At 38.1% G+C, this 25,054-nt stretch overlaps 1 protein-coding gene and 1 pseudogene across 1 annotated transcript; both read right to left on the reverse strand.

Annotated features, from left to right (window-relative positions):
* Positions 1 to 261: 261 nt before the first annotated feature.
* Positions 262 to 1,206, reverse strand: LOC136149936 (olfactory receptor 5D16-like). Its single transcript, XM_065910632.1, has one exon. The coding sequence runs from the start codon at positions 1,204 to 1,206 to the stop codon at positions 262 to 264; it is 945 nt and encodes a 314-aa protein (XP_065766704.1).
* Positions 1,207 to 14,798: 13,592 nt separating this feature from the next.
* Positions 14,799 to 23,328, reverse strand: LOC136150211 (olfactory receptor 5D13-like; annotated as a pseudogene).
* Between the last annotated feature and the right edge of the window lie 1,726 nt (positions 23,329 to 25,054).

A 25,054-nucleotide genomic window follows, 5' to 3' on the forward strand; every position in this document is an offset into this window, starting at 1 on the left:
TTATTTACAAATTTATGAACAAAATCATATTGAATTGGTTTTATAGATAAAAACTGAGTCAGGTTAATCCATCTTCTCTGACTTATTCAGTCAGAACTAGGTATAGTCTCTTGATCTAAAACTCATAATCTTTCCATTGCAAACAGGTTTTGTTTTACAAATCTAAAGTGATTTTTTAAATGAATTTTTGACACATAATTCATTCAAAATCAGAAAAGTGTTGTCTAATAACCAAAGCAAATATTTAGCAGTTACATGCCCTCAATGTGAATACAATTTTGCTTTCATTAGTTTGCTCACTGTATCCTTGACATCCTTATTTCTCAGGCTGTAGATCAGGGGATTCAACATGGGGATGACCACCGTGTAAAACACAGAGGCCACTTTGACCGTGTGCCTGGAGGTTGTGGAGTTGGGCACACAGTAGAGGAAGAGGATGGTGCCGTGGAAGATGCTGATGGCGGTCAGGTGGGAGGCGCAGGTGGAGAAGGCTTTGCGATGCCCACCGGCTGACTGCATCTTCAAGGTGGTGACAACAATGAACACGTAAGACGTGAGAATGACAAGCAATGTGATCACCTCATTAAAGGTGGCAACAGTGAAAAGAAGCAACTGGCTGAGAGAAGAATCAGAATAAGAGAGGGAAATCAAGGAAGAAAGCTCACAAAAGAAGTGATTGATGCTGTTGAAACCGCGAAAAGATAATTTGACAGCAGAACAAGTGAGAGTCAAGGAGCAAGTTACTCCCCATGCATACGACACGACCACTAGCATGGCACAGAGTCTCTGAGACATGGCGACTGTGTAGAGCAGAGGGTTGCAAATAGCCATGAAGCGGTCATAGGCCATCACAGCAAACAGAATTAATTCAGTTACCACAAAGGTGCAAAAGAGAAAGAATTGCACCATACATCCCGAAAATGAAATGGTTCTGTCTTCTGCAAGCAGGTTCACCAGCATCTTGGGAGCAATGATGGAAGAATAGCAAAAGTCCACGAATGAGAGGTGGCTGAGAAAAAAGTACATGGGGGTGTGCAATTTGGGGTTAACTTTGATGATGACCATCATGCCAAGGTTCCCTGCTATGCTGAAGCTGTACATGGCCAGAAACACCAGGAAGAGGGGGGCTTGCAGTTCTGGGTAGTCTGAAAAACCCAGGAGGGCGAATGTGGCCCCAATGGTTATATTTCTATTGGTCAGAGACATGCTTCCTGATGGACGGATCTGAAAATCTGTCTTGGAAATAAAATATTAGGAGAGTGATTGACACATAAAGCATACTTAACCTGTGCCCTGTTCAGAGGGGATATGAAATGAGTCAAAATAAATCTGTGTTATAATCCTGATAGGGGTTCATCATCCAAAGCAAAAATAGCTACAGCTTCAGAAAAGAATTACTAGTTAATTTTTTTCCTCAAACATTATAACACTTTATTCTATTCAAGTTCTGAAATATAATTTTAATGACATACAAATGTAATAATTATAAATCAAGCAATTTTGTTTGTAACATGTAATCAAATGCTCATGTGAGACATTTTAATACTGAAATCCATGAATTCTGCAAAATGAAATAATTTTAGCTGATACAGTTATTAATAAAAAGTGAAAACACTTGAAATAACATATAATCAGAAATAAGTTTTATATAAAATATGTGCATATTTGTGATATAAACAAAGATTAGTCTGTGTGGTAAGTAATGACAACTTACTTTTTGTTGTTTAGTTGGTAACTCCTGTCTAACTCTGCGACCCCATGGACTGCAGCCCGCCAGACTCCTCTATCCACGGAATTTTCAGGCAAGAATACTAGAGTGGGTTGCTATTTCCTTCTTCAGGGGATCTTCCTCACCCAGGGATTGAGCCCATGTCTTCTGCATTGGGGGCTGAGTCCTTTACCATTAAATCACCAGGAAACTTGTACTTACATATGCTCATATTTTAAATATCTGATTAGCACTTTAATCATCATCCCTCCTTTTTTGACCAAAAAGTCAGCTAACAAATTAAATAATGATTTACAGCTTTCAGGAAATAATACCTATTGAAGGGCCTTCCTTTACATGTGAGAAAACAGAAACTATGACTTGCCTAGTGACATACAGGTATTGATGCTCAACTACAGCTAGAGCCCATATTCCTTAATTCCCAATGACATACACAGCAGGCTGTGATTCCCATTACAGACTGAGATATGAGCATTTCTACTTTACAAAGATCACATTTTGCCCCTTATTTTGCTAATACTTTTGACCACTTTAAAAACAAACTTCATGATATAAAGCTATAAAAGTTAGTTCAATATTTATGTGTGGGCCACAGAGATCTTCTGAAGATCTGTGTAAAGATGGAACATAAAGAATGGATGTTAGGGGAAGCCCTTTTTAGAAATAAATATAATTAAAAGTCCTAAATATTGACACTTGTCTAGATGATTCTCTCTTCCTTGAAAGTGAAAGTGAAGTCACTCAGTCTTTGTGATCCTGTGGATTTCAGACCCACCATGTTCCTCTGTCCATGGAAATCTCTAGGCAAGAATACTGGAGTGGGTTGTCATTTCCTTCCCAGGGGATCTTCCAGACCCAGGGATCAAACCCAGGTCTCTCACATTGCAGGTAGATGCTTTAACCTCTGAGCCACCAGGGAAGGTTGTCTAGATGATTCTCTTTTCCTTAGGCACCTAGAATACTCAAATTGTCGGAAGCATGGATCAAAATTGAGATTCTCCACACTCTGATGACACTTAAAATAAAGGAGTTCTTAATATAGGAAAAAAAGAAAAAGAGATGGGATTTCTTAAACTGGCACACAGATAGGAAGCCCAGTTACATTTGAATCTCAGATAGATAATGGATTATTGATATAAATGCATCCCAAGTATTCTATGGAGGTTTCCGTACTAAATCTTCATTGTTTATCAGAAGTTCAAATTAAATTTACCATGCTGTATTTTTGCTTGCTAAATCTGTCAACCTTATATCTACAAGAATTTAGAATGTTATAGTGAACAATACATTCCACTTGGGACTTCCTTGTTTTAGAACAATAGGGTCTTGCCTGCCAGAAATTCCCTCCATCAAATAATGAAGACTTCTTGCTCAGACTAATATATCTGGTAAGGTCATCTCTGTTTCCACATCCCTAGAACCAACTGGCTTTAGGTGTTTCAGCATTAAAGGTTAGAGGTTCCATGTAGCAGGACTCTTGAAGGTCCTGTATGTTCAGATATCCAAGGATTTAAGGATCAGTCAGAAGGCGATGTTTCCAAATCAGTTCTCGCTATTATAAAATTCTTTACCAGTGAGCTTTCTCAGAGTTTCTCAAACTCAGCACTATTGATATTTTGTGCTGATTTATTCTTTTTTATGGGTACCTACACTGTTCAAGGTACCACATATAACAGTATCTCTGGCCTCTATGACAGCATCACCCTCCCCCTGGTCTCTCCATTATGGCAATAAAAAAGGTCTCTAGATATCGTCACGTGTACACTTGGGAGGGGAGAGAAAGTGCATAAAGTGAAATTGCTCACTTGTGTCTGACTCTTTGTGACCTTATGAACTATAGCCTAACAGGATCCTCCATCCATGGGATTCTCCAGGCAAGAATACTGGAGTGGGTTGCCATTTCCTTCTTCAGGGGATCTTCCCAACCCAGGGATTGAACCTGGGTCTCCCACATTGTAGGCAGACGCTTTACCGTCTGAGCCACCAGGGAAGTCAAGAAAGTGCATAATTGCCTGTAATTGAGAACTATTGCCTTGATTCTTTTATTCCGATAGCTTTTCATTTTTCCTCTGTCTGACTTAAAACTATTTCTTATCTCCCAAATGATATAATGGTCTACAATCTTGTTTCTTCCCAATGACTGTTTCCCATTTTTTTTTTTTCATTTTGCTTTTATGAGCTGACATAGTTTTCCCCCCGCTCTAAAGTATTATTTAGAGCTAGTCCTATTGATTCTATTTCTCCAAAAGGTTCATTTCGTTCTTTCATTTCAGTTTTCTGTAAATACCTCCCTATTGTCTGAAAAATCACAGAAGCACAGAGTCACATACCTGAAAACTCTCACACCCCTCTGTCCCTCCACTCCCAGGAAACACTTGTCCAGGACACTAGAAGAAGTTCAGTTACACCAAGGCCCCTCTACAGAGCTCTCTAGAAAGTATGGCCTTCCTGTTCTAAAAATGTAATGTTTGCAGTGGCTCAAATTTTCTCTAAAATAATTTTTCTCATAAAGAACTGACAAGCCTAAGATATGTTCTAGATCACCTTATACAGTAAAGAAGATCCTATTTTCTCAAACCTACAAGCAAAGCCGAATATGGAAAGAACAGCCTCCCTCCAGGCTCTGGAGAGTCACTGGTTTGGGGGAGAGGATTCTCATGTCTCTTTTACTCCTGGTGGCAACAAGACCCTAGAGAAAACTCCCTGTGTTGCTCTTTGTTCTTTGGAGGCCTCAGAACAAGCAATTAGAACTAATGATTGTTTTCTGATGAAATTCTGATTTCTTGAAAAACAAACAGCAGCTTTAGAAACATTTTTTTTCATTTATTTTTATTAGTTGGAGGCTAATCACTTTATTTTTTTTATTTTTTTTAAATTTTATTTTATTAGTTGGAGGCCAATTACTTCACAACATTTCAGTGGGTTTTGTCATACATTGACACGAATCAGCCATAGAGTTACACGTATTCCCCATCCCGATCGCCCCCTCCCACCTCCCTCTCCCCCCGACTGCTCTGGGTCCTCCCAGTGCACCAGGCCCGAGCACTCGTCTCATGCATCTCACCTGTGCTAGTGATCTGTTTCACCATAGATAATATACATGCTGTTCTTTTGAAACATCCCACCCTCACCTTCTCCCACAGAATCCAAATGTCTGTTCTGTACTTCTGTGTCTCTTTTTCGGTTTTGCATATAGGGTTACCATTACCATCTTTCTAAATTCCATATATATGTGTTAGTATGCTGTAATGTTCTTTATCTTTCTGGCTTACTTCACTCTGTATAATGGGCTCCAGTTTCGTCCATCTCATTAGAACTGATTCAAATGAATTCTTATTAATGGCTGAGTAATATTCCATGGTGTATATGTACCACCGCTTCCTTATCCATTCATCTGCTGATGGGCATCTAGGCTGCTTCCATGTCCTGGCTATTATAAACAGTGCTGTGATGAACATTGGGGTGCACGTGTCTCTTTCTGATCTGGTTTCCTCAGTGTGTATGCCCAGAAGTGGGATTGCTGGGTCATATGGCAGCTCTATTTCCAATTTTTTAAGAAATCTCCACACTGCTTTCCATAGTGGCTGTACTAGTTTGCATTCCCACCAACAGTGTAAGAGGGTTCCCTTTTCTCCACACCCTCTCCAGGATTTATTGCTTGTAGACTTTTGGATAGCAGCCATCCTGACTGGCATGTAATGGTTCTTCATTGTGGTTTTGATTTGCATTTCTGTAATAGAGTGATGTTGAGCATCTTTTCATGTGTTTGTGAGCCATCTGTATGTCTTCTTTGGAGAAATGTCTGTTTAGGTCTTTGGCCCATTTTTTGATTGGGTCATTTATTTTTCTGGAATTGAGCTTCAGGAGTTGCTTGTATATTTTTGAGATTAATCCTTTGTCTGTTTCCTCACTTGCTATTATTTTCTCCCAATCTGAGGGCTGTCTTTTCACCTTGCTTATAGTTTCCTTTGTAGTGCAGAAGTTTTTAAGTTTCATTATGTCCCATTTGTTTAGTTTTGCTTTTATTTCCAATTTTCTGGGAGGTGGATCATAGAGGACCCTGCTGAGATTTATGTCGGAGAGTGCTTTGCCTATGTTCTCCTCTAGGAGTTTTATAGTTTCTGGTCTTACATTTAGATCTTTAATCCATTTTGAGTTTGTTTTTGTGTATGGTGTTAGAAAGTGTTCTAGTTTCATTCTTTTACAAGTGGTTGACCAGTTTTCCCAGCACCACTTGTTAAAGAGGTTGTCTTTTTTCCATTGTATATCCTTGCCTCCTTTGTCAAAGATAAGGTGTCCATAGGTTCGTGGATTTATCTCTGGGCTTTCTATTCTGTTCCATTGATCTATATTTCTGTCTTTTTGCCAGTACCATACTGTCTTGATGACTGTGGCTTTGTAGTAGAGTCTGAAGTCAGGCAGGTTGATTCCTCCAGTTCCATTCTTCTTTCTCAAGATTACTTTGGCTATTCGTGGTTTTCTGTATTTTCATACAAATTGTGAAATTATTTGTTCTAGTTCTGTGAAAAATACCGTTGGTAGCTTGATAGGTATTGCATTGAATCTATAGATTGCTTTGGGTAGAATAGCCATTTTGACAATATTGATTCTTCCAATCCATGAACACGGTATGTCTCTCCATCTGTTTCTGTCCTCTTTGATTTCTTTCATCACTGTTTTATAGTTTTCCATGTACAGTTCTTTTGTTTCTTTAGGTAGATATACTCCTAAGTATTTTATTCTTTTTGTTGCAATGGTGAATTGTATTGTTTCCTTAATTTCTCTTTCTGTTTTTTCTTTGTTAGTATATAGGAATGCAAGGGATTTCTGTGTGTTAATTTTATATCCTGCAACTTTACTATATTCATTGATTAGCTCTAGTAATTTTCTGGAAGAGTCTTTAGGGTTTTCTATGTAGAGGATCATGTCATCTGCAAACAGCGAGAGTTTCACTTCTTCTTTTCTTATCTGGATTCCTTTTACGTCTTTTTCTGCTCTGATTGCTCTGGCCAAAACTTGCAAGACTATGTTGAATAGTAGTGATGAGAGTGCGCACCCTTGTCTTGTTCCTGATTTCAGGGGAAATGCTTTCAATTTTTCACCATTGAGGGTCATGCTTGCTGTGGGTTTGTCATATATAGCTTTTATTATGTTGAGGTATGTTCCCTCTATTCCTGCTTTCTGGAGAGTTTTAATCATAAATGAGTGTTGAATTTTGTCAAAGGCTTTCTCTGTATCTATTGAGATAATCATATGGTTTGTATTTTTCAGTTTGTTAATATGGTGTATTACATTGATTGACTTGTGGATATTAAAGAATCCTTGCATTCCTGGGATAAAGCCCACTTGGTCATGGTGTATGATTTTTTTAATATGTTGTTGGATTCTGTTTGATAGAATTTTGTTCAGGATTTTTGCATCTATGTTCATCAGTGATATTGGCCTGTAATTTTCTTTTTTTGTGGCATCTTTGTCTGGTTTTGTAATTAGGGTGATGGTGGCCTCATAGAATGAGTTTGGAAGTTTACCTTCTTCTGCAATTTTCTGGAAGAGTTTGAGTAAGATAGGTGTTAGCTCTTCTCTAACTTTTTGGTAGAATTCAGCTGTGAAGCCATCTGGTCCTGGGCTTTTGTTTGCTGGAAGATTTTTTATTACAGTTTCGATTTCCTTGCTTGTGATGGTTCTGTTAAGATCTTATATTTCTTCCTGGTTCAGTTTTGGAAAGTTATACTTTTCTAAGAATTTGTCCATTTCATCCAAGTTGTTCATTTTATTGGCATAGAGCTGCTGGTAGTAGTCTCTTATGATCCTTTGTATTTCAGTGTTGTTTGTTATGATCTCACCTTTTTCATTTCTTATTTTGTTAATTTGGTTCTTCTCTCTTTGTTTCTTAATGAGTCTTGCTAATGGTTTGTCAATTTTGTTTATTTTTTCAAAAAACCAGCTTTTAGCTCTGTTGATTTTTGCTATGGTCTCTTTAGTTTCTTTTGTATTTATTTCTGCCCTAATTTTTAAGATTTCTTTTCTTCTGCTGATGCTGGGGTTCTTCATTTCTTCCTTCTCTAGTTGCTTTAGGTGTAGAGTTAGGTTATTTATTTGGCTTTTTTCTTGTTTCTTGATGTAAGACTGTAATGCTATGAACCTTCCCCTTAGCACTGCTTTTACAGTGTCCCATAGGTTTTGGGTTGTTGTGTTTTCATTTTCATTCATTTCTATACATATTTTGATTTCTTTTTTGATTTCTTCTATGATTTGTTGGTTATTCAGAAGCGTGTTATTTAGCCTCCATATGTTGGAATTTTTAACAATTTTTTTCCTGTAACTGAGATCTAATCTTACTGCACTGTGGTCAGAAAAGATGACTGGAATGATTTCAATTTTTCTGAATTTTCCAAGACCAGATTTATGGCCCAGGATGTGATCTATTCTGGAGAAGGTTCCATGTGCACTTGAGAAAAAGGTGAAATTGATTGTTTTGGGGTGAAATGTCCTATAGATATCAATTAGGTCTAGCTGGTCCATTGTATCATTTAAGGTTTGTGTTTCCTTGTTGATTTGCTGTTTAGTTGATCTATCCATAGTTGTGAGTGGGGTATTAAAGTCTCCCACTATTATTGTGTTACTATTAATTTCCTCTTTCATACTCATTAGCGTTTACCGTACATATTGCAGTGCTCCTATGTTGGGTGCATATATATTTATAATCGTTATATCTTCTTCTTGGATTGAGCCTTTGATCATTATGTAGTGTCCTTCTTTGTCTCTTTTCACATCTTTTATTTGAAAGTCTACTTTATCTGATATGAGTATTGCGACTCCTGCTTTCTTTTGTTCTCCATTTGCGTGAAATATTTTTTCCCAGCCCTTCACTTTTAGTCTGTATGTGTCTCTTGTTTTGAGGTGGGTCTCTTGTAGACAGGACATATAGGGGTCTTGTTTTTTTATCCATTCAGCCAATCTTTGTCTTTTGGTTGGGGCATTCAACCCATTTACATTTAAGGTAATTATTGATAGGTGTGGTCCCGTTGCCATTTACTTTGTTGTTTTGGGTTCACGTTTATACAACTTTTCTGCATTTCCTGTCTAGAGAAGATCCTTTAGCATTTGTTGAAGAGCTGGTTTGGTGGTGCTGAATTCTCTCAGCTTTTGCTTATCTGTAAAGCTTTTCAATTCTCCTTCATATCTGAATGAGATCCTTGCTGGGTACAGTAATCTAGGTTGTAGATTATTCTCTTTCATTACTTTCATTATGTCCTGCCATTCTCTTCTGGCCTGGAGGGTTTCTATTGATAGATCAGCTGTTATCCTTATAGGAATCCCTTTGTGTGTTATTTGTTGTTTCTCCCTTGCTGCTTTTAGTACTTGTTCTTTGTGTTTGATCTTTGTTAATTTGATTAATATGTGTCTTGGGGTGTTTCACCTTGGGTTTATCCTGTTTGGGACTCTCTGGGTTTCTTGGGCTTGAGTGGCTATTTCCTTCCCCATTTTAGGGAAGTTTTCAGCTATTATCTCCTCGAGTATTTTCTCATGGCCTTTCTTTTTGTCTTCTTCTTCTGGGACTCCTATGATTCGAATGTTGGGGCATTTCACATTGTCCCAGAGGTCCCTGAGGTTGTCCTCATTTCTTTTGATCCTGTTTTCTTTTTTCCTCTCTGCTTCATTTATTTCCACCATTCTATCTTCTACCTGACTTATCCTATCTTCTGTCTCCGTTATTCTACTCTTGGTTCCCTCCAGAGTGTTTTTGATCTCATTCATTGCATTATTCATTTTTAATTGACTCTCTTTTATTTCTTCTAAGTCTTTATTAAACATTTCTTGCATCTTTTCAATCTTTGTCTCCAGGCTATTTATCTGTAACTCCATTTTGTTTTCAAGATTTTGGATCATTTTTATTATCATTATTCTAAATTCTTTTTCAGAGAGATTCCCTATCTCCTCCTCTTTTGTTTGACTTGGTGGGCAGTTGTCATGTTCCTTTACCTGTTGGGTATTTCTCTGCCTTTTCATCTTGTTTAGATTGCTGTGTCTGGAATGGGCTTTCTGTATTCTGGAGGTCTGTGGTTCCTTTTTATTGTGGAGTTTTTACTCAGTGGGTGGGGTTGGACGGTTGGCTTGTCAAGGTTTCCTGGTTAGGGAAGCTTGTGTCAGTGTTCTGGAGCACTTGATTTCTTCTCTTTGAAGAGCAATGGAGTGCCCAGTAATGAGTTTTGAGTTGGGTCTATGTGTTAGGTGTGACTTTGGGCAGTCTGTATGTTGACTTTCAGGGCTATGTTCCTGTGTTGCTGGAGAATAAGCGTGGTTTGTCTTGCTCTAAAACTTGTTGGCTCTTGGGTGGTGGTTGGTTTCAGTGTAGGTATGGAGGGTTTTGGACGGTCTCTTATTACTTAAAGTTCCATGTAGTCAGGAGTTTTCTGGTGTTCTCAGGTTTTGGGCTTAAATCTCCTGCCTCTGGATTTCAGTTTTATTCTTCCTGTAGTCTCAGGACTTCTCCAACTATACAGCACTGATAATAAAACTTCTAGGTTAATGGCGAAAAATTCTCCCCCGTTCCCCAGTCCCCGTTCCCTCTCTAGGGACTCCCAGAGAGGTTCACAGAGTTACATGAAGAAGAGGACAGGGAGGAGGGAAATAGAGATGAGCAGGAGGAGAAAAAGGGCGACTCAAGAGGAGAGAGACAGATCTACGCAGTCATCTGTTCCTAGAGTGTCCTCCGTAGCCCAGACACCCACAAAGATTCACAAATTGGATTGGGAAGAGAAGGGGAAAGGAGGAAATAGAGGTGTTCTTAGGTATAAAACAGAGAGTCAAGATTGGGAGAGAATAATCAACACACTCCTGAATAAAAATGGAAACTGAATATTGGATTCTTAAATGTTCACAGTTTATATCATATATTGAAGAACAAAAATTAAATATCTAGAGTAGAGGTTAGACTCTTAAAAATACTATATTAAAAACAAAAGCAAAAACACCCCCCAAAAATTTTTAGAAATACATATGTGATTTGGTTTAAAAATAGGGCTTCTCTTCTTTTTTTTCCTTTCTTCTTTGTAAGGTTATAGTGTATTGAAAATGAATAATTAAGGAGTAGTAGAGGAGTACTAGAGGATTTTAAGAGAAATAAGAGAAAAAGAAAAATAGAAAATAGAAGAGAAGAAGGGGAAAAAAAAGAAAAAAAAAAAGAAGAGGAAAAAAAATTTTCCCTAACTAAAAAATCGTAAGAATTTATGAAAATGAAAGTTAAGGTGTAATGGGGGAGTAATAGGGAATTTTAAAGGAAAATAAAAGAGAAAAAAGAAAATAAAAAAAAAAATTTTTCTTACTTAAAAAAAACAAAAAGTAAAAATATATCTAGGAATTTCTCTGGAGCTGTTGTGGTCAGTGTGGGCTCGGCTCAGTTTCAGATAGCTCCTCGTTCCAGCTTACACTTCTCGATATCTACAGGCCCCTTGCGGTGTAGTCAGTGTTTCCTACAGGGATTTTAATCTGTTGCACCAGTTCCTTCTGAAGCGGTTCCCTTTGTTTATTTGGCTTCTGTTTGCCGGTCTCTTCAGGGCCTCATTTCTGCCCTGACATAGGCGGGCGGAGGTAGACTCTTATTCAGGTAGCTAGTTCCGTCACGCTGCAGGGAGGGGCTGGAGCTGCAGGGCGCGGCTGGCGCTGCGGGGCGGGGCCGGCGCTGCTCAGGCTCCGGCTGCTCTATATGGACTGTGCCCCGCGCTGCGCGCGGTTCCAGCCCTCGGGTGTTCCGCCAAAGGTCGGAACAGAAAGCTGCGCCAACTCTTTGTACCTTCCCCGTCAGAGCGGTCCAGGCAGCCAGGGGCTTGACGCTTGATGGGCGCACTCTCCCCGGGTGTGCGCGCCCACTCCCTTCCGTGGTCCCAGTCTCAGATTCCGCAGGCACCAGTCCGGTGCGTGTGCCTTCTGCCCTCCGCGTCGCCAGCCCCAGTCCCTGCCCACGCTGGTCGGGTGCCTGCGCCCTGTGTCTCGCTGCGACCCTCCCGGCGGTTGTCGACCATCCAGAATCTTGGTCTCTTTGTTCTGCGAACAGCCGGCAGTGTGTTCAGGCCGGTTAATTTTCTCTCTCTCTTTTGCTCTCCCACAGTTCAAGCTGGGAACTCACAAAAGCTCCCTCCGATTGTCCTCAGGGCACTCAGGTTCAGACCCTACCCCAAGTAATGCCGCCTGCTCCTCTCCATTCCGTCCCCACTTGCTGGTGGCAGATGCGGGTGTCTGGGGTACTTTTCTGCTGGGAGTTGCTTTTAGGCTCATAATCTATGGGTTTTTTTTATTGTTTCTCTCCCAGTCAGGTTGCCCTCTGAGATTCAAACACTTCCCCCAGGGCGGCCAGTGCGAGGGTTTCCCGGTGTCTGGGAACGTCCTCTATTAAGACCCTTCCCAGGACGGATCTCCGTCCTTAGCTCTTTTGTCTCACTTTTTATCTTTTATATTTTGTCCTACCTCCTTTCGAAGACAATGGGCTGCTTTTCTGGGCGTCTGGTGACCTCAGCTAGCGATCAGAAGTTGTTTTGTGAAGTTTGCTCTGTGTTCAGTTATTCTTTTGATGAATTTGTAGGAGAGAAAGTGGTCTCCCCGTCCTACTCCTCCGCCATCTTGGCTTCTCCTCCATCAAACTTTTAAATGTTTTTTTTTTTTTCCTTGTTGTTGTGACTATAAAGATTTCTCTGTATGTTTATGTAGAAATAATTTATCAAATATAAGTTTCACAAATATTTACTCACAGTCTATAGTTTATATTTTCATTTTATTAATGGTGTCATTTATGATTAAGAAACTTTTCTCAACTATTTTTAATGGTAATAAAGTTCTTTTTATAGCTTTTTAAAGATCCATCATTTTTATGTTCTTTCAAAAAACTCTTACCCCAAGTTTTGAAAGATATTTTGTTTTATGCTAAATTTTTTAGTTTTAATTTTTATGCCTACATCTATGGTTCATTCATCTATAACTTCTTTGAAGGAAAACCATGACAAACATAGTCAAGTGTATTAAAACGTACAGACATAACCTTGCTGACAAAGCTATGGTTTTTTTCAGTAGTCACACTCAGGTGTGAGGGTTGGGCCATAAAGATGGCTGATTGACAAAAATTGTTACTTTTGAATTGTGGTGCTAGAGAAGACTCTTGAGAGTCCCTTGGATAGCAAGGGGATCAAAACAGTCAATCTCAAAGGAGATCAGCCATGAATAGTCGTTGGAAGAACTGATGTTGAAGCCGAAGTTCCAATACTTTGGCCATCAGATGAGAAGAGCCGACTCATTGGAAAAGACCCTGATGTTAGGAAAGGTTGAGGACAGATGAAGGGGGCAACGGAGGATGAGATTGTTGAATAGCATCACTGACAAAATGGACATGAGTTTGAACAAACTCTGGGAGATGGTGAAGGCTAGAGAAGCCTGGTGAGCTGCAATCCATGGGGTGGCAAAGAGTTAGAAATGACTTAGTGACTGAACAACAACAATGATTCATTTCATTTCATTCATGTTAATAGTTGTGTATGCTCACTCAATTATTTCAGCCTTCTTTATTGAAAATTATCATTTCTCTGTTGAATTATAATGACAGGTATTTTTGAAATTTAAATGACCAGGGACACTTGAGTCCATTTTGGTACCCTATTAGTCTAGTATCCTATTGCCTTGATTACTGGAAAACTTTTGTAATAAAATAAGGATATGAACATGGGGAAAGTAGAATGATATTTTAATTTTGTTTGCTGGTCAGCAGGCTATACATTTCATGAATAGAAATTGACTTCCACCATTTATTATGCAATGATTAGCAAATGATTCATTATAAGCTACAATATGATGAAACATTTGCTTAAGCCAGCTCTGGAGTATGATTATTAGTCTAGGGACTTATGTTTGACTTGCACATATCTGATGAGCTGAGAATAAGTTTTTCTTTGGAAGGGAAAGTTGCTCAGTCATGTAGAACTTTTTGAGACCCCTTTGGAATTCTCCAGGCCAGAATATTGGAGTGGGTAGCCTTTCCCATCTCCAGGAGATCTTCCCAACCCAGGGATCAACCCAGGTCTCCAGCATTGCAGGTGGGTTCTTTACCAGCTGAGCCGCAAGGGAAGTCCTTTCTTTGGAAACACACATATAAAATTATACTATATATGGTAAAGAATTCATAAAGCAATTGTATTCCAATAATAAAATAAAATAAAGTAATTAATTAATAGCAGTCACTGAAAAGTTTTAACAAGACATTTTTTATTATCAATAGCAAAACACATGAAGTAAAATTGCTTTTCATGGGCTATGAGCTCTAACTGATGATACCTAATTGTTTTCAGAATGTACGAGTTTGAACCCTAAAAATATAATAAAGAAACAGGGTTACCAGGGGCCAAAGTGGGAACAAAACCTAATACATTTCATCAGGCTCTCTTCTCCCTACTGACTCCAGGTGTCTTCTTTTCTAGATTGCTGTCATGCGTGCCTAAACACTAGTCTAAGACAACATTTGGTCATTGTATGATTAGCATAATTGTGTTATTGGTTGATGACTCATATTTTATTGCCATTGTGTGTCCAGTTGATTAGTTCTTGGAGTCCACATTGCCCTCCTGTCTTTAATTTTCCCAGACTTGTGTTTTGAAAAGGGATTCATAAACGTTCTTTGCATGAAACTTGAACTTTCTTCTTAGTCATCTTTCTTATGATGTTCATGCCAACTGGCTAAGGCAGAAAAAAAATGGCTTATTTCACTCTGTACCCATAAACTTTTAATAAATTTGAATTCACTCAAAAGCAATTTACAAGTATTACAAGAAACAGTCAAAATTTTTGTTTATTTTGGTTTAAATGTAGTTTATAGCTATTTTGCTAAACATTGATGTCTGCAACAATCAATAATCAACTATCAATAAAAAGTTATCCTGCCATAGGTATATTAACTAAAAGCTTATTTATTAAAAGATTTGAATCATCAATTTCACTATTTCTATTTTTTCAGGAATAAAACCAAGAATGGATCAATCTGTAGCATAGTAAATCAGCTTTTTTCAGAAATAGAATAATGAGTCTAAGAATATTAGGTGTCATGACAAAGTGATTTTGTGAAAACTAATCTTGTGAATGTATTATTTACTTCTTTGTTTCTCAAGCTGTAGATCAAGGGGTTCAGCATAGGAATCACTATTGTGTAAAACACAGAAGACACTTTAACTGTGAGCCAAGAAGTTTTTGGATTAGCAATGCAGTAAGGGAAAAGGATGGTTCCATGGAAGATGCTGATGGCTGCCAGGTAGGAAGCACAGGTGGAGAAGGTTTTCCAGCACGCACTTGCAGAGGGCATCCTTATAATAGTGATAAAAATGAATATATAGGACATCAGAATAATCACCAGACTGCTACGCCTCATTGAATATGGCAATAATAGAACATAATATCTGACTGATACAGGGATCTGAGCAGGAGATAGAAACAATTACAGAGTTGTCACAGATAAAATTATTTATGGTGCTAAACTTGCAATAGGATAATGCAAGAAGAAAATATGTGAGTGTTATGGAGCACACTACACCCCATGATTAAGAGTCAGGCACCAAGAGAGCACAGTACTTCAGAGACATCACAGGGGCATTGAGCAAGGGGTTGCAGACTGCCACAAAGTTGTCATAGGCTGCTAACATGAATGTTTCTGCTACACCAAATAGGCACGTGAAACAAAATTGCACAATGCAACCAGAGAAAGAAATGGTTCTGTCCTCCACAATCAAATTCTCCAACAGTTTGGGTGTAACTACAGCAGAAAAACAGAAATCAACAAAGGACAAGTGACTAAGGGAAAAGTACATGATGGTGTGAAGTTTTGAATTGATCTTGATGATTATGATCATGCCTAAATTCCCTACCACAGTGACCATGTAGACAGGCAAGAAAACAAGGAAAAATGGGACCTGGAGTCCTGGATATTCTGAAAAACTCAGGAGAATAAACATGGATATGATACTCTGATTTCCTTCTGATAGCAGAATGATTCCTGTTGAACAAAGGACAAAACATTATTCCTGAAAAATAGAAATGAGTAGAAAAGAGAAACAGAAAAGGCAGAAGCTTCATGTGTTTCTGGGGAGTTGGTATATATTCTCCAGGTATGGTCCTCAAACCAGCAGCAGCAGGGACACCTAAGAATATGTCAGGGATGAAAATTCTAAAGCCCCATCTCCAACATCCTGAATCAAAAACTCTGGAATGGAGCCCACAATCTGTGATTTATCCAACCCTCCAGGTGATTTCTGATGCATGATAAATTATGAGAACCACTAAAATACAGACTATTCATGCTATCCTTTAAAATATAGCCCTTAGCTAGTATTTTTAATATACAACTAAAATATAAATTTGGAACACAAAGCAAATTGTAAATCTCAAAATTTTGACATGCCAAAAAGAAGCAGAGTACTCTGTTATGGTTCTAACAGTTACACTAAGGATCACAGAGATCACATGATATGTAAAAGGTGCCATGTAAATCTTAGTATATATTTTTAATATTCTAATCATATTAAAGAATTAAGTACCCATAAAGTTTGTTAATTGGCATACATCTTAAGTTGTAACTAGTTCATGCCTTCTATCTTGTGCTTAAATTAATTATAGAATTTTATTCATGAAATAATCATGTATCTTCCATCAAAACCTCCATTAAGGTTATAGTGCCTCCTGGGATAATTTTTGGGTTTTTTATATTGAAATTTTGCTTAACATTGATTCATTCATTAATTGAAGCTAATTAATTTTTATTAATTATTTTTAAATGTGATTTTAGATCATCTATTTTAATATAAAAGGCTTCCACAATTGCTTAACAGTAAAGAATCCACCTTCAATGTAGGAGGCACAGGTTCGATTCCTGAGTGGGGAAGATTCCCTGGAGAAGGAAATGGCAACCCACCCCAGTATTGCTGTGGGCCTCTCTGGTGGCTGTTTCAGTAAATAATCTACCTGCAGTGCAGGAGACCACCTGCAATGCAGGAGACCTGAGTTCAATCCCTAGGTTGGGAAGATCCCCTGGAGAAGGAGATGGCAACCCACTCCAGTATGACTTAGCAGCTAAACCTTTTTGATATATATCTAAAATTATAAGTGAGTGTTAGTTGCTCTCTTATGTCTGACTCTTTGAAAAACCACAGACTGTAGCCCACTGTGTTTCTCTGTCCACGTGATTCTCCAGGTAAGAATACTGGAGTGGACTGCCATTCCCTTCTACAGGGGATCTTCCCAACTCAGAGATCAAACCCAGGTTTATTGCAGACAGATTCTTTACCATCTCAGCCAGAAATATATGGTTAAATATATAATATAAAGTACATATAATATTATGAGAAACAGAAAGATATAATTATATTTACCAACAATAATTTTATGCAAAATGCATTCAAAGACAATGAAAATTACATATTTTCTCTACCAATCAGTAAACCTCTGCTATGATGAGGCAAATGTGGACAAGGTGGGGAAGCAAGAGCTGCAATGCCTTAAAATGAAGGACCCCGAAACACAGACATAAAACCAGTAAAATTAGATGGGTGGTCTGTTTCATCTTAGTTTTGTCTAGATCAAGTATCAGGCTACAGACTCAGCTCCACGAAGGCCTGCTTGATATCCACTACAAACAACCCTAGAAATAAATAATGTGTCATCAGAATATTTTTTGCAATAGCAAGTGGTACTGGGCAGATACATTGTAAATACCCATTATTATTCAGATTATTTTAATAAATGACTCTCCTTTGACATTTGAAAATATAAGCAACACTTTGGTATATTAGGAAGACTAGAACCACTGTTTTAGTTTATTGATGCAATACTCACATCAATAACAAAATAGACTGAAAAATCAGTTTGGTGTTCAACCTTAGCAATTTTAAATGATTTTGGAGAAAATCAGTGGATTAAAGGTAGGTTTGTATTCAAATTGGAACTAGGTTTATGGAATTACAGAATTCTGTGTATTTTTGCAATTTCCCTATTGCTCATTGCTGCCAGTTTCAGTAATAAAAATTTTAATCGTCAAAATCACTTCATGCCGTATTAGTGCAAACTGAAATGTCTCTGATCATAGAAAGCGATACTCTATAGTTTGTGGAATAATCTATATGAGCTGTAGCTCCATCTTTTCCACTTAATTTGAAAGAAACAGAAAGTAACATAAAATAACCTTAAACCAGATGTTCTTGATTAATTTACTGAGAATTTATTTTTAGGATTAATTATTCTTAGGTCTATTTCTTCTCAGTATTCAAACATTCTTTAAGATATTAAAAGACTTTAGGCTTGCAAAATTGATAATATGTTTCAATGAGCATGTCAACAAAATGGCATTTTATTTCTAGGGACATTAGAGGTATCAAAAAATACAAAGAAAAATTTAAAAGCTGAATTCACAGTCTAAATTCTGCGAAACCCTGGAACTTATATTTCCCCCCATGACCACGAATATACGAAGTACACAGAATGGTATTTGGAGTATTACTCAGTTCAGTTCAGTTCAGTCACTCAGTCGTGTCCAACTTCTTGCGACCCCATGAACTGCAGCATGCCAGGCCTCCCTGTCCATCACGAATTCCCAGAGTTCACCCAAACCCATCCAATCATCCAACCATGTCATTCTCTGTGTCCCCTTATCCTCCTGCCCTCAAACTTTCCCAACAGCAGGGTCTTTTCACATAAGCCAGTTCATCTCATAAGGTGGCCAAAGTATTAGCACTTCAGCCTCAACATCAGTCCTTCCGATGAACACCCAGGACTGATCTCCCTCAGGATGGACTGGTTGGATCTTCTTGCAGTCCAAGGGACTCTCAAGAGCCATCTCCAACACCACAGTCCAAAAGCATCAATTCTTCGGTTCTCAACTTTCTTTATAGTTTAACTCTTACATCCATACATGACCACTGTAAAAGCCATAGCCTTGACTAAACAGACCTTTGTTGGCAAAATAATGTCTCTGCTTTTCAATATTTTGTCTAGGTTGGTCATAACTTTCCTTCCAAGGAGTAAGCATCTTTTAAAATCATGGCTACAATCACCATCTGCAGTGATTTTGGAGTCCAGAAAAATAAAGTCAGACACTGAGTACTACTCAGTGGACCACAAACCATGTAATTAGTAAAAACACTCTCTCTTGTGTCATTTTAGTAGATGCATTTTCTTCTAAATCATTAAAGATAATTACACCACCATCTCTATCATATTAATTACTATTTTGACATTGAACTTTTGAAATAATAAGTATTCATCTAATAAACATGAAATGTAGACTTTGAAATATGAAAAAAGTAGAAATAATTGTTATTAATGGCATTTCAAATCCAGTTTTCAAGTAGATAGTAGAGAAACTTGGCCAGCTCTGCATTAAGCAAAAGATAAAGGTAGTCTTCTCCAGTGATGTAATGTGGATATAATTCACCCCTGATATGATGTCATGAGAAAAGCTTCACCTCTGTGATAAAACCATATTGAAAATCTACAATCCCAGTTTAATGTGACAGAATCATAAGGCAAACTTTCTTTAGGATACCTCACCAATATTCCTTAGAATTGTAAAAGTCAAGAAAAAACAAGAAAGGAGTGAAACACTGTTTCAGACCAGAGGATACTGAGAAGATGTGAAAACTAATCCAATATGGTACCCTGGATTACATCTCAGAGAGAAAAGAGTGTATTTCTGGGAAAAAACAAACCGGATGGAATCCAAATAAAATTTAAATTTTAGTCATCATAACATACCATTAATTCTTTCTTATATTTTATTTTACTGTGGTAAGAACACAATATGAGATCTACCCTCTTAAGATATTATTCAGTTACAATGCAATACTGTTGACTACACATATCATTTTGTACAGTACAACTGTGTGTGTTTTGCTAAACTGAAACTTCTTAGCCATTGATTTGTAAATTCCCGCTTCCCTCTTCACTAGTCTGTTAACTATTATTCTACTCCTGATTCTGATATATCATACAAATGGAATCATGCAGTATTTGTCTTTCTATGACTGACACTTTCATTTGGCATAATGTCCTCAAGTTTCATCCATGTAGTCACATATTACACAATTTCCTTCTTTATAAAGATCAGATTGTATTCTACTGTTTACATATGCACCACATTATTTTATCTGACTATCTGTTTATAGGGATTTCAGTTGTTTCCACACCCTGGCTATTGTGAATGGTTCTACAGTGAATGTGGGAATGGTAACATATTTTTGAAAGCTTGATCTCAAATTTTTAGGACAATACCCATAAGCAGGACTTCTGGATCATGTACAATTCAATTTCCAACTTAATAAAGAACCTCTATACCATTTTCCATAGCAGCTGCAACATTTTGCATTCCCACTAACAGTGTACAGTGAGGTGTGATAAAAACTCTGAAATATCTTTGCAACTTATTATTTAAATGAAAAAATTATATAATTTATTTTAAAAATGTCATCATTTAAAATGTCATCATTAATTAGTAGTCCTATGTTATTGTATCTCCAATACTGCAACCAGCTCTGCTTTATGCCAACATACTATCAATTCTGAACTGAAAAAGTGTAAATGTAATAAGTAGCTCTCAGTATCTCCACTTGGCATCATTTTGCTACAACATTTGCCAGACTTTGTTTTTAGTGTTTGTGACTGCCAGTGTTTTGGGTCCTGGTTGAGAGGTAGTTTTTGGAAGTAATAAGCAATATTTTTTCAACTTATTATTAAGTAAATAACAACTAATTAGTGAATGTAAACTTACAATTTCTTAATAATGTTGGACTGGGCATAAAAGTTCATTCCAGTTTTTCCATAATATGTTACAGAAAAACCAGAACAAACTTTTTGACAAACGCACTATACACATTTCACAAAGAAGTAAGCAAGACACAAAAAATCTAATTTCCTGGGCCAGAAAATTGGTATGTGAAGTCAGGGTTTGAACACTATATTCTTCACATAAATAGATACTAGAAAATCACAGGAGCTTTAGAGTCTCCTCCCCTAATAGGTTTCCTGGTGGCTCAGACAGTAAAGAATCTGCCTGCAAGGTGGAAGAAATGGGTCCAACCCCTGGGTGAGGGAGAACACCTGGAGGAGGACATTGAACCCACTCAAGTACTCTTGCTTGGAGAATACCATGGACAAAGGATCCTGGTGGGCTACAGTTTCTGAGGTCACAAAGAGTCAGACACAACCAAGCGACTCAGCACACCAGGAATAGCCATTACTGGAGTAACTGCTTGGAGTACAGTAACTGACCTTGGAGTACGGAATGAAGCAGGGCAAAGGCAAATAGAGTTCTGACAGGCGAATGCACTGGTCATTGTAAACACCCTCTTCCAACAACACAAGAGAATATTCTACACATGGACATCACCAGATGGCCAATACGTAAATCAGATTGATTATTTTCTTTGCAGCCCAAGATGGAGAAGCTCTATATAGTCAGCAAGAAATGACCGGGAGCTGACTGTGGCTTGCATCATGAAGTCTTTATTGTGAAATTTAGACTGAAAATGAAGAAAGCAGGGAAAAAAAATCACTGGACCATTCAGGTATGACCTAAATCAAATCCCTTGTGATTATACAGTGGAAGTGACATAAAGATTCAATGGATTAAATCTGATGGACAGAGTGCCTGATGAACTACAGACAGAGGTCTGAGACATTGTACAGGAGACAGGGATCAAGACCATCCCCAAGAAAAAGAAATGCAAAAAAGCAAAATGGTTGTCTGAGGAGGCCTTACAAATGGCTGTGAAAAGAAGAGAAGTGAAAACAAAGGAGAAAAAGAAAGATATACCCATTTTAATGCAGAGTTCCAAAGAATAGCAAGGAGAAATAACAAAGCCTTCCTCACTAATCAGTGTAAAGAAATAGAGGAAAACAACAAATAGGAAAGGCTAGAGGTCTCTTAAGAAAATTAGAGATACCAAGGGAGAATTTCATACAAAGATGGGCTCAAAAAAGGACCAAAATTGTATGGACCTAACAGAAGCAGAAGCTATTAAGAAGAGGTGGCAAGAATACACAGAAGAGTATACAAAAAAGTTCTTCACAACTGAGAGAATTACGATGGCATGATCACTCACCTAGAGCCAGACATCCTGAAATGCGAAGTCAAGTAAGACTTAGGAAGCGTCAGTATGAACAAAGCTAGTGGAGGTGATGGAATTCCAGTTGAACTGTTTCAAATTCTACAAGATGATGCTGTGGAAATGCTGCAGTCAATATGCCCACAAATTTGGAGAACTCAGCAGTGGCCACAGGACTGGAAAAGGTCAGTTTTTATTCCAATCCCAAAGAAAGGCAATGCCAAAGAATGCCTGAACTACCTCACAATAGCGGTCATCTCACACACTAGTAAAGTAATGTTCAAAATTTTCCAAGCCAGGCTTCAATAATATGTGAACTGTGAATTTCCAAATGTTCAAAATGCTTTTAGAAAAGGCAGAGGAACAACAGGTCAAATTTCCAACATCTGCTGGATTATCAAAAAAAAAAAAAAAAAAAAAAAAAAAAAAAAAAAAAAAACAAGAGAGTCCCAGAAAAACCTCTATTTCTGCTTTATTGACTAAGCCAAAGACTTTGACTGCGTGGATCACCACAACTGTGGAAAATTCTTAAAGAGATGGGTATACCAGACCACCTGACCTGACTTTTGAGAAATCTGTATGCAGGTAAGGAAGCAACAGTTAAAGCTGGACATGGAACAACAGACTGGTTCCAAATCAGGAAAGGAGTGCATCAAGGCTATATATCATCACCCTGCTCATTTAACTTATATGCTGAGTACATCATGAGAAACGCTGGGCTGGAGGAAGCACAAGCTGGAATTAAGATTGCCAAGAGAAATATCAATAACCTCATATATGCAGATGACACCACCCTTGTGAAAGTGAAGAAAGTGAAGTGAAATAAGTGAACTGCAGAAAGTGAAGAAGAACTAAAGAGCCTCCTGATGAAATTGAAAGAGGAGAGTGAAAAAGTTGGCTTAAAGCTCAACATTCAGAAAACTAAGATCATGGCATCTGGTCCCATCACTTAATGACAAATAGATGGGAAAAAGTGGAAACAGTGGCAGGTTTTTTTTTTTTTTGGTGGAGGTGGGGGGCTCCAAAGTCACTGCAGATGGTGACTGCAGCCATGAATTTAAAAGACACTTACTCCTTGGAAGAAAAGTTATGACCAACATAGACAGCATATTAAAAAGCAGAGACATTACTTTGCCAACAAAGGTCTGTTTTGTCAAGGCTATTGTTGAGGGAAACTACGTGACTGCCTTGAGAAGGTCCTCACAAGGAACTGGTGAAGGGCCAGGGCCACCAGGCATGTCTCAAGGTTTTGCTCTGGGAAACATTTCCTGCATATATGGCTTTTACGACTGCATGAGAATAGTGCTGAGGATAACAAGCTTACCTCGAGGAAAACAGACTGTCTTTTGATCCTGTAGAGTCTATGTGTCTCATAAACTTTGTAAACTTTCTGTTATCAACTTGCTCAAGCTCCATCTGTGTAACCTTGGTTTTTGTACAAGCTCCATCTGTGTAATCTTGTTTTTTGTAAGCTCTTTCCATGCTTTCATGTATAAAGTGATTCACTGTAGAAGTAAAGTTTTGTCAGTCTCCCAGAGAGGCTGTCTGTGTCTTTTTATCAGAGTCTACTCCACTGAGCTTTCCACAAGTGGCGCCCAACATGGGACTCGAGGTCACAACGAGTTGAACATGGAGAAAGATTCCTGCAGAAGGAGGTAAGCAGACAATGGGACACCAGGCAAGTCAGATACATTTTGTTTCACTTAAGCATCATTTTTTGAAACAATTTGGCACTAACGTTTCTGTTGATCAGTTAACTGAATGTTATCAGCTTGTTTTAGAATACAATCCTTGGTTTCCTGAGGAAGGAACTTTAGATGAACAAGTACCACAACACGTTCAAAATAATGTCTTCACTGCATATCGCCGAGGTTCTCCAATTCCTCCCTGATGGTGGGTTACTTGGGCATTGATTCGGACCGTTATCGAACAACTTGATGGCAAAAAGGTTGATGTAGAAGTAGAAACAATGCAATCTGTACATGAACATGAATTAGGTGAAAAGGATATGCAAGGTTCTTTACTTCATAAGAATGTTCTTTTTGATCAGAAGGAACCCACTGATGTTGGCCATGAGAGCAAACAACCATCTGCTATTTGTGACTTTTGGTCTCCTAAAACTGAAAGTAATTTTCCCCCACTGCTGAAGGAATTACCTAGCACTGCTCCTCCGTCTGCTCCTGCTCTAACACTCCCTTCGCATGTTTCCCTTGATGCTTTACCACCGCGGGACTTAATTAAATGTGCATTCCCCATTGTATTTAACCAACCACAACCAGGTCATGTTACCGGGAACCCTGCTGGGGTCCAGCCCCAGCAGGATCCAGGGGAACCCTCAAGATGAATGGCATCAGAGAATGAGAGAGAGAGAGAGAGAGAAAGAAAAGAGAGAAAGAAAGAGACCAGACCAGGAATGCAGCAGAGTCTGGCAGTTGCTTTATTTTTCACCATAGCCTTTATACCCTAAGTTGGTACATTTCTAAGGGGCAGATAAGCATACAGACTTAGTTTAACATTACGTCAGCTTGTCCTTCACGAAACCAGGTGTGCTCTGTATATTTTTGTTTCTGAGAGTCTTTTCCCATAGATTTTTTGTACATTATCTTCTGGCTTTAACTTAGCAGAAAACAGAAAAGTGGCAGTCTTGTGATATAGCAGGTTGCAACATAATTGAAATACAATCCTGTTAACATAAAAGTCAATCTTTTTACAGAAGTTCTCAGCTAAATTTATCTAAAAAGCTTAGCACACAAAGACTCTGCAGCTCTGGTGAGGGAGCCCCTGTTTAGCACTCTTGGTTAAAATTAACAATTATCTTATTGTTTTTACACTAGCGCTAAACTCTTATTTTTCTAGATCTCCAACTATATTAACAATAGTTTCCACTGCACAACCTCAGCACATTAACATCAATCAAACATTGATCTAATAACCACTTTTAAAATAATATGTTTTGTTTTTTCTAATAGGAATTCCTCACCCTCCAAAGTTCTCTGTGCCTATTAGGGCCTTTTTAATGGTTAATCTCTATGTATAATTTTGGCTTTCAGGCCTGTTGACAATTTATGGCCTGCACCTGGTGCAACTTTAAGCAACTTCAATAGCCAATTCTGTCTTTTTTGTGGTTAATCTATTTTCTTTCTATTAGGTGTCATCTCCATGGGAACTAGATAGGATTACATTTTTACAGAACAGAAATGCAAAGGAT

This window comes from Muntiacus reevesi, chromosome 18 (assembly GCF_963930625.1).
Source record: "Muntiacus reevesi chromosome 18, mMunRee1.1, whole genome shotgun sequence".
NCBI lineage: Eukaryota > Metazoa > Chordata > Mammalia > Artiodactyla > Cervidae > Muntiacus > Muntiacus reevesi.

What these genes read in the sequence shown, in the direction of transcription:
- LOC136149936 (XM_065910632.1), bottom strand. Translation starts at nt 1,206, where the DNA reads ATGTCTCTGACCAATAGAAATATAACCATTGGGGCCACATTCGCCCTC.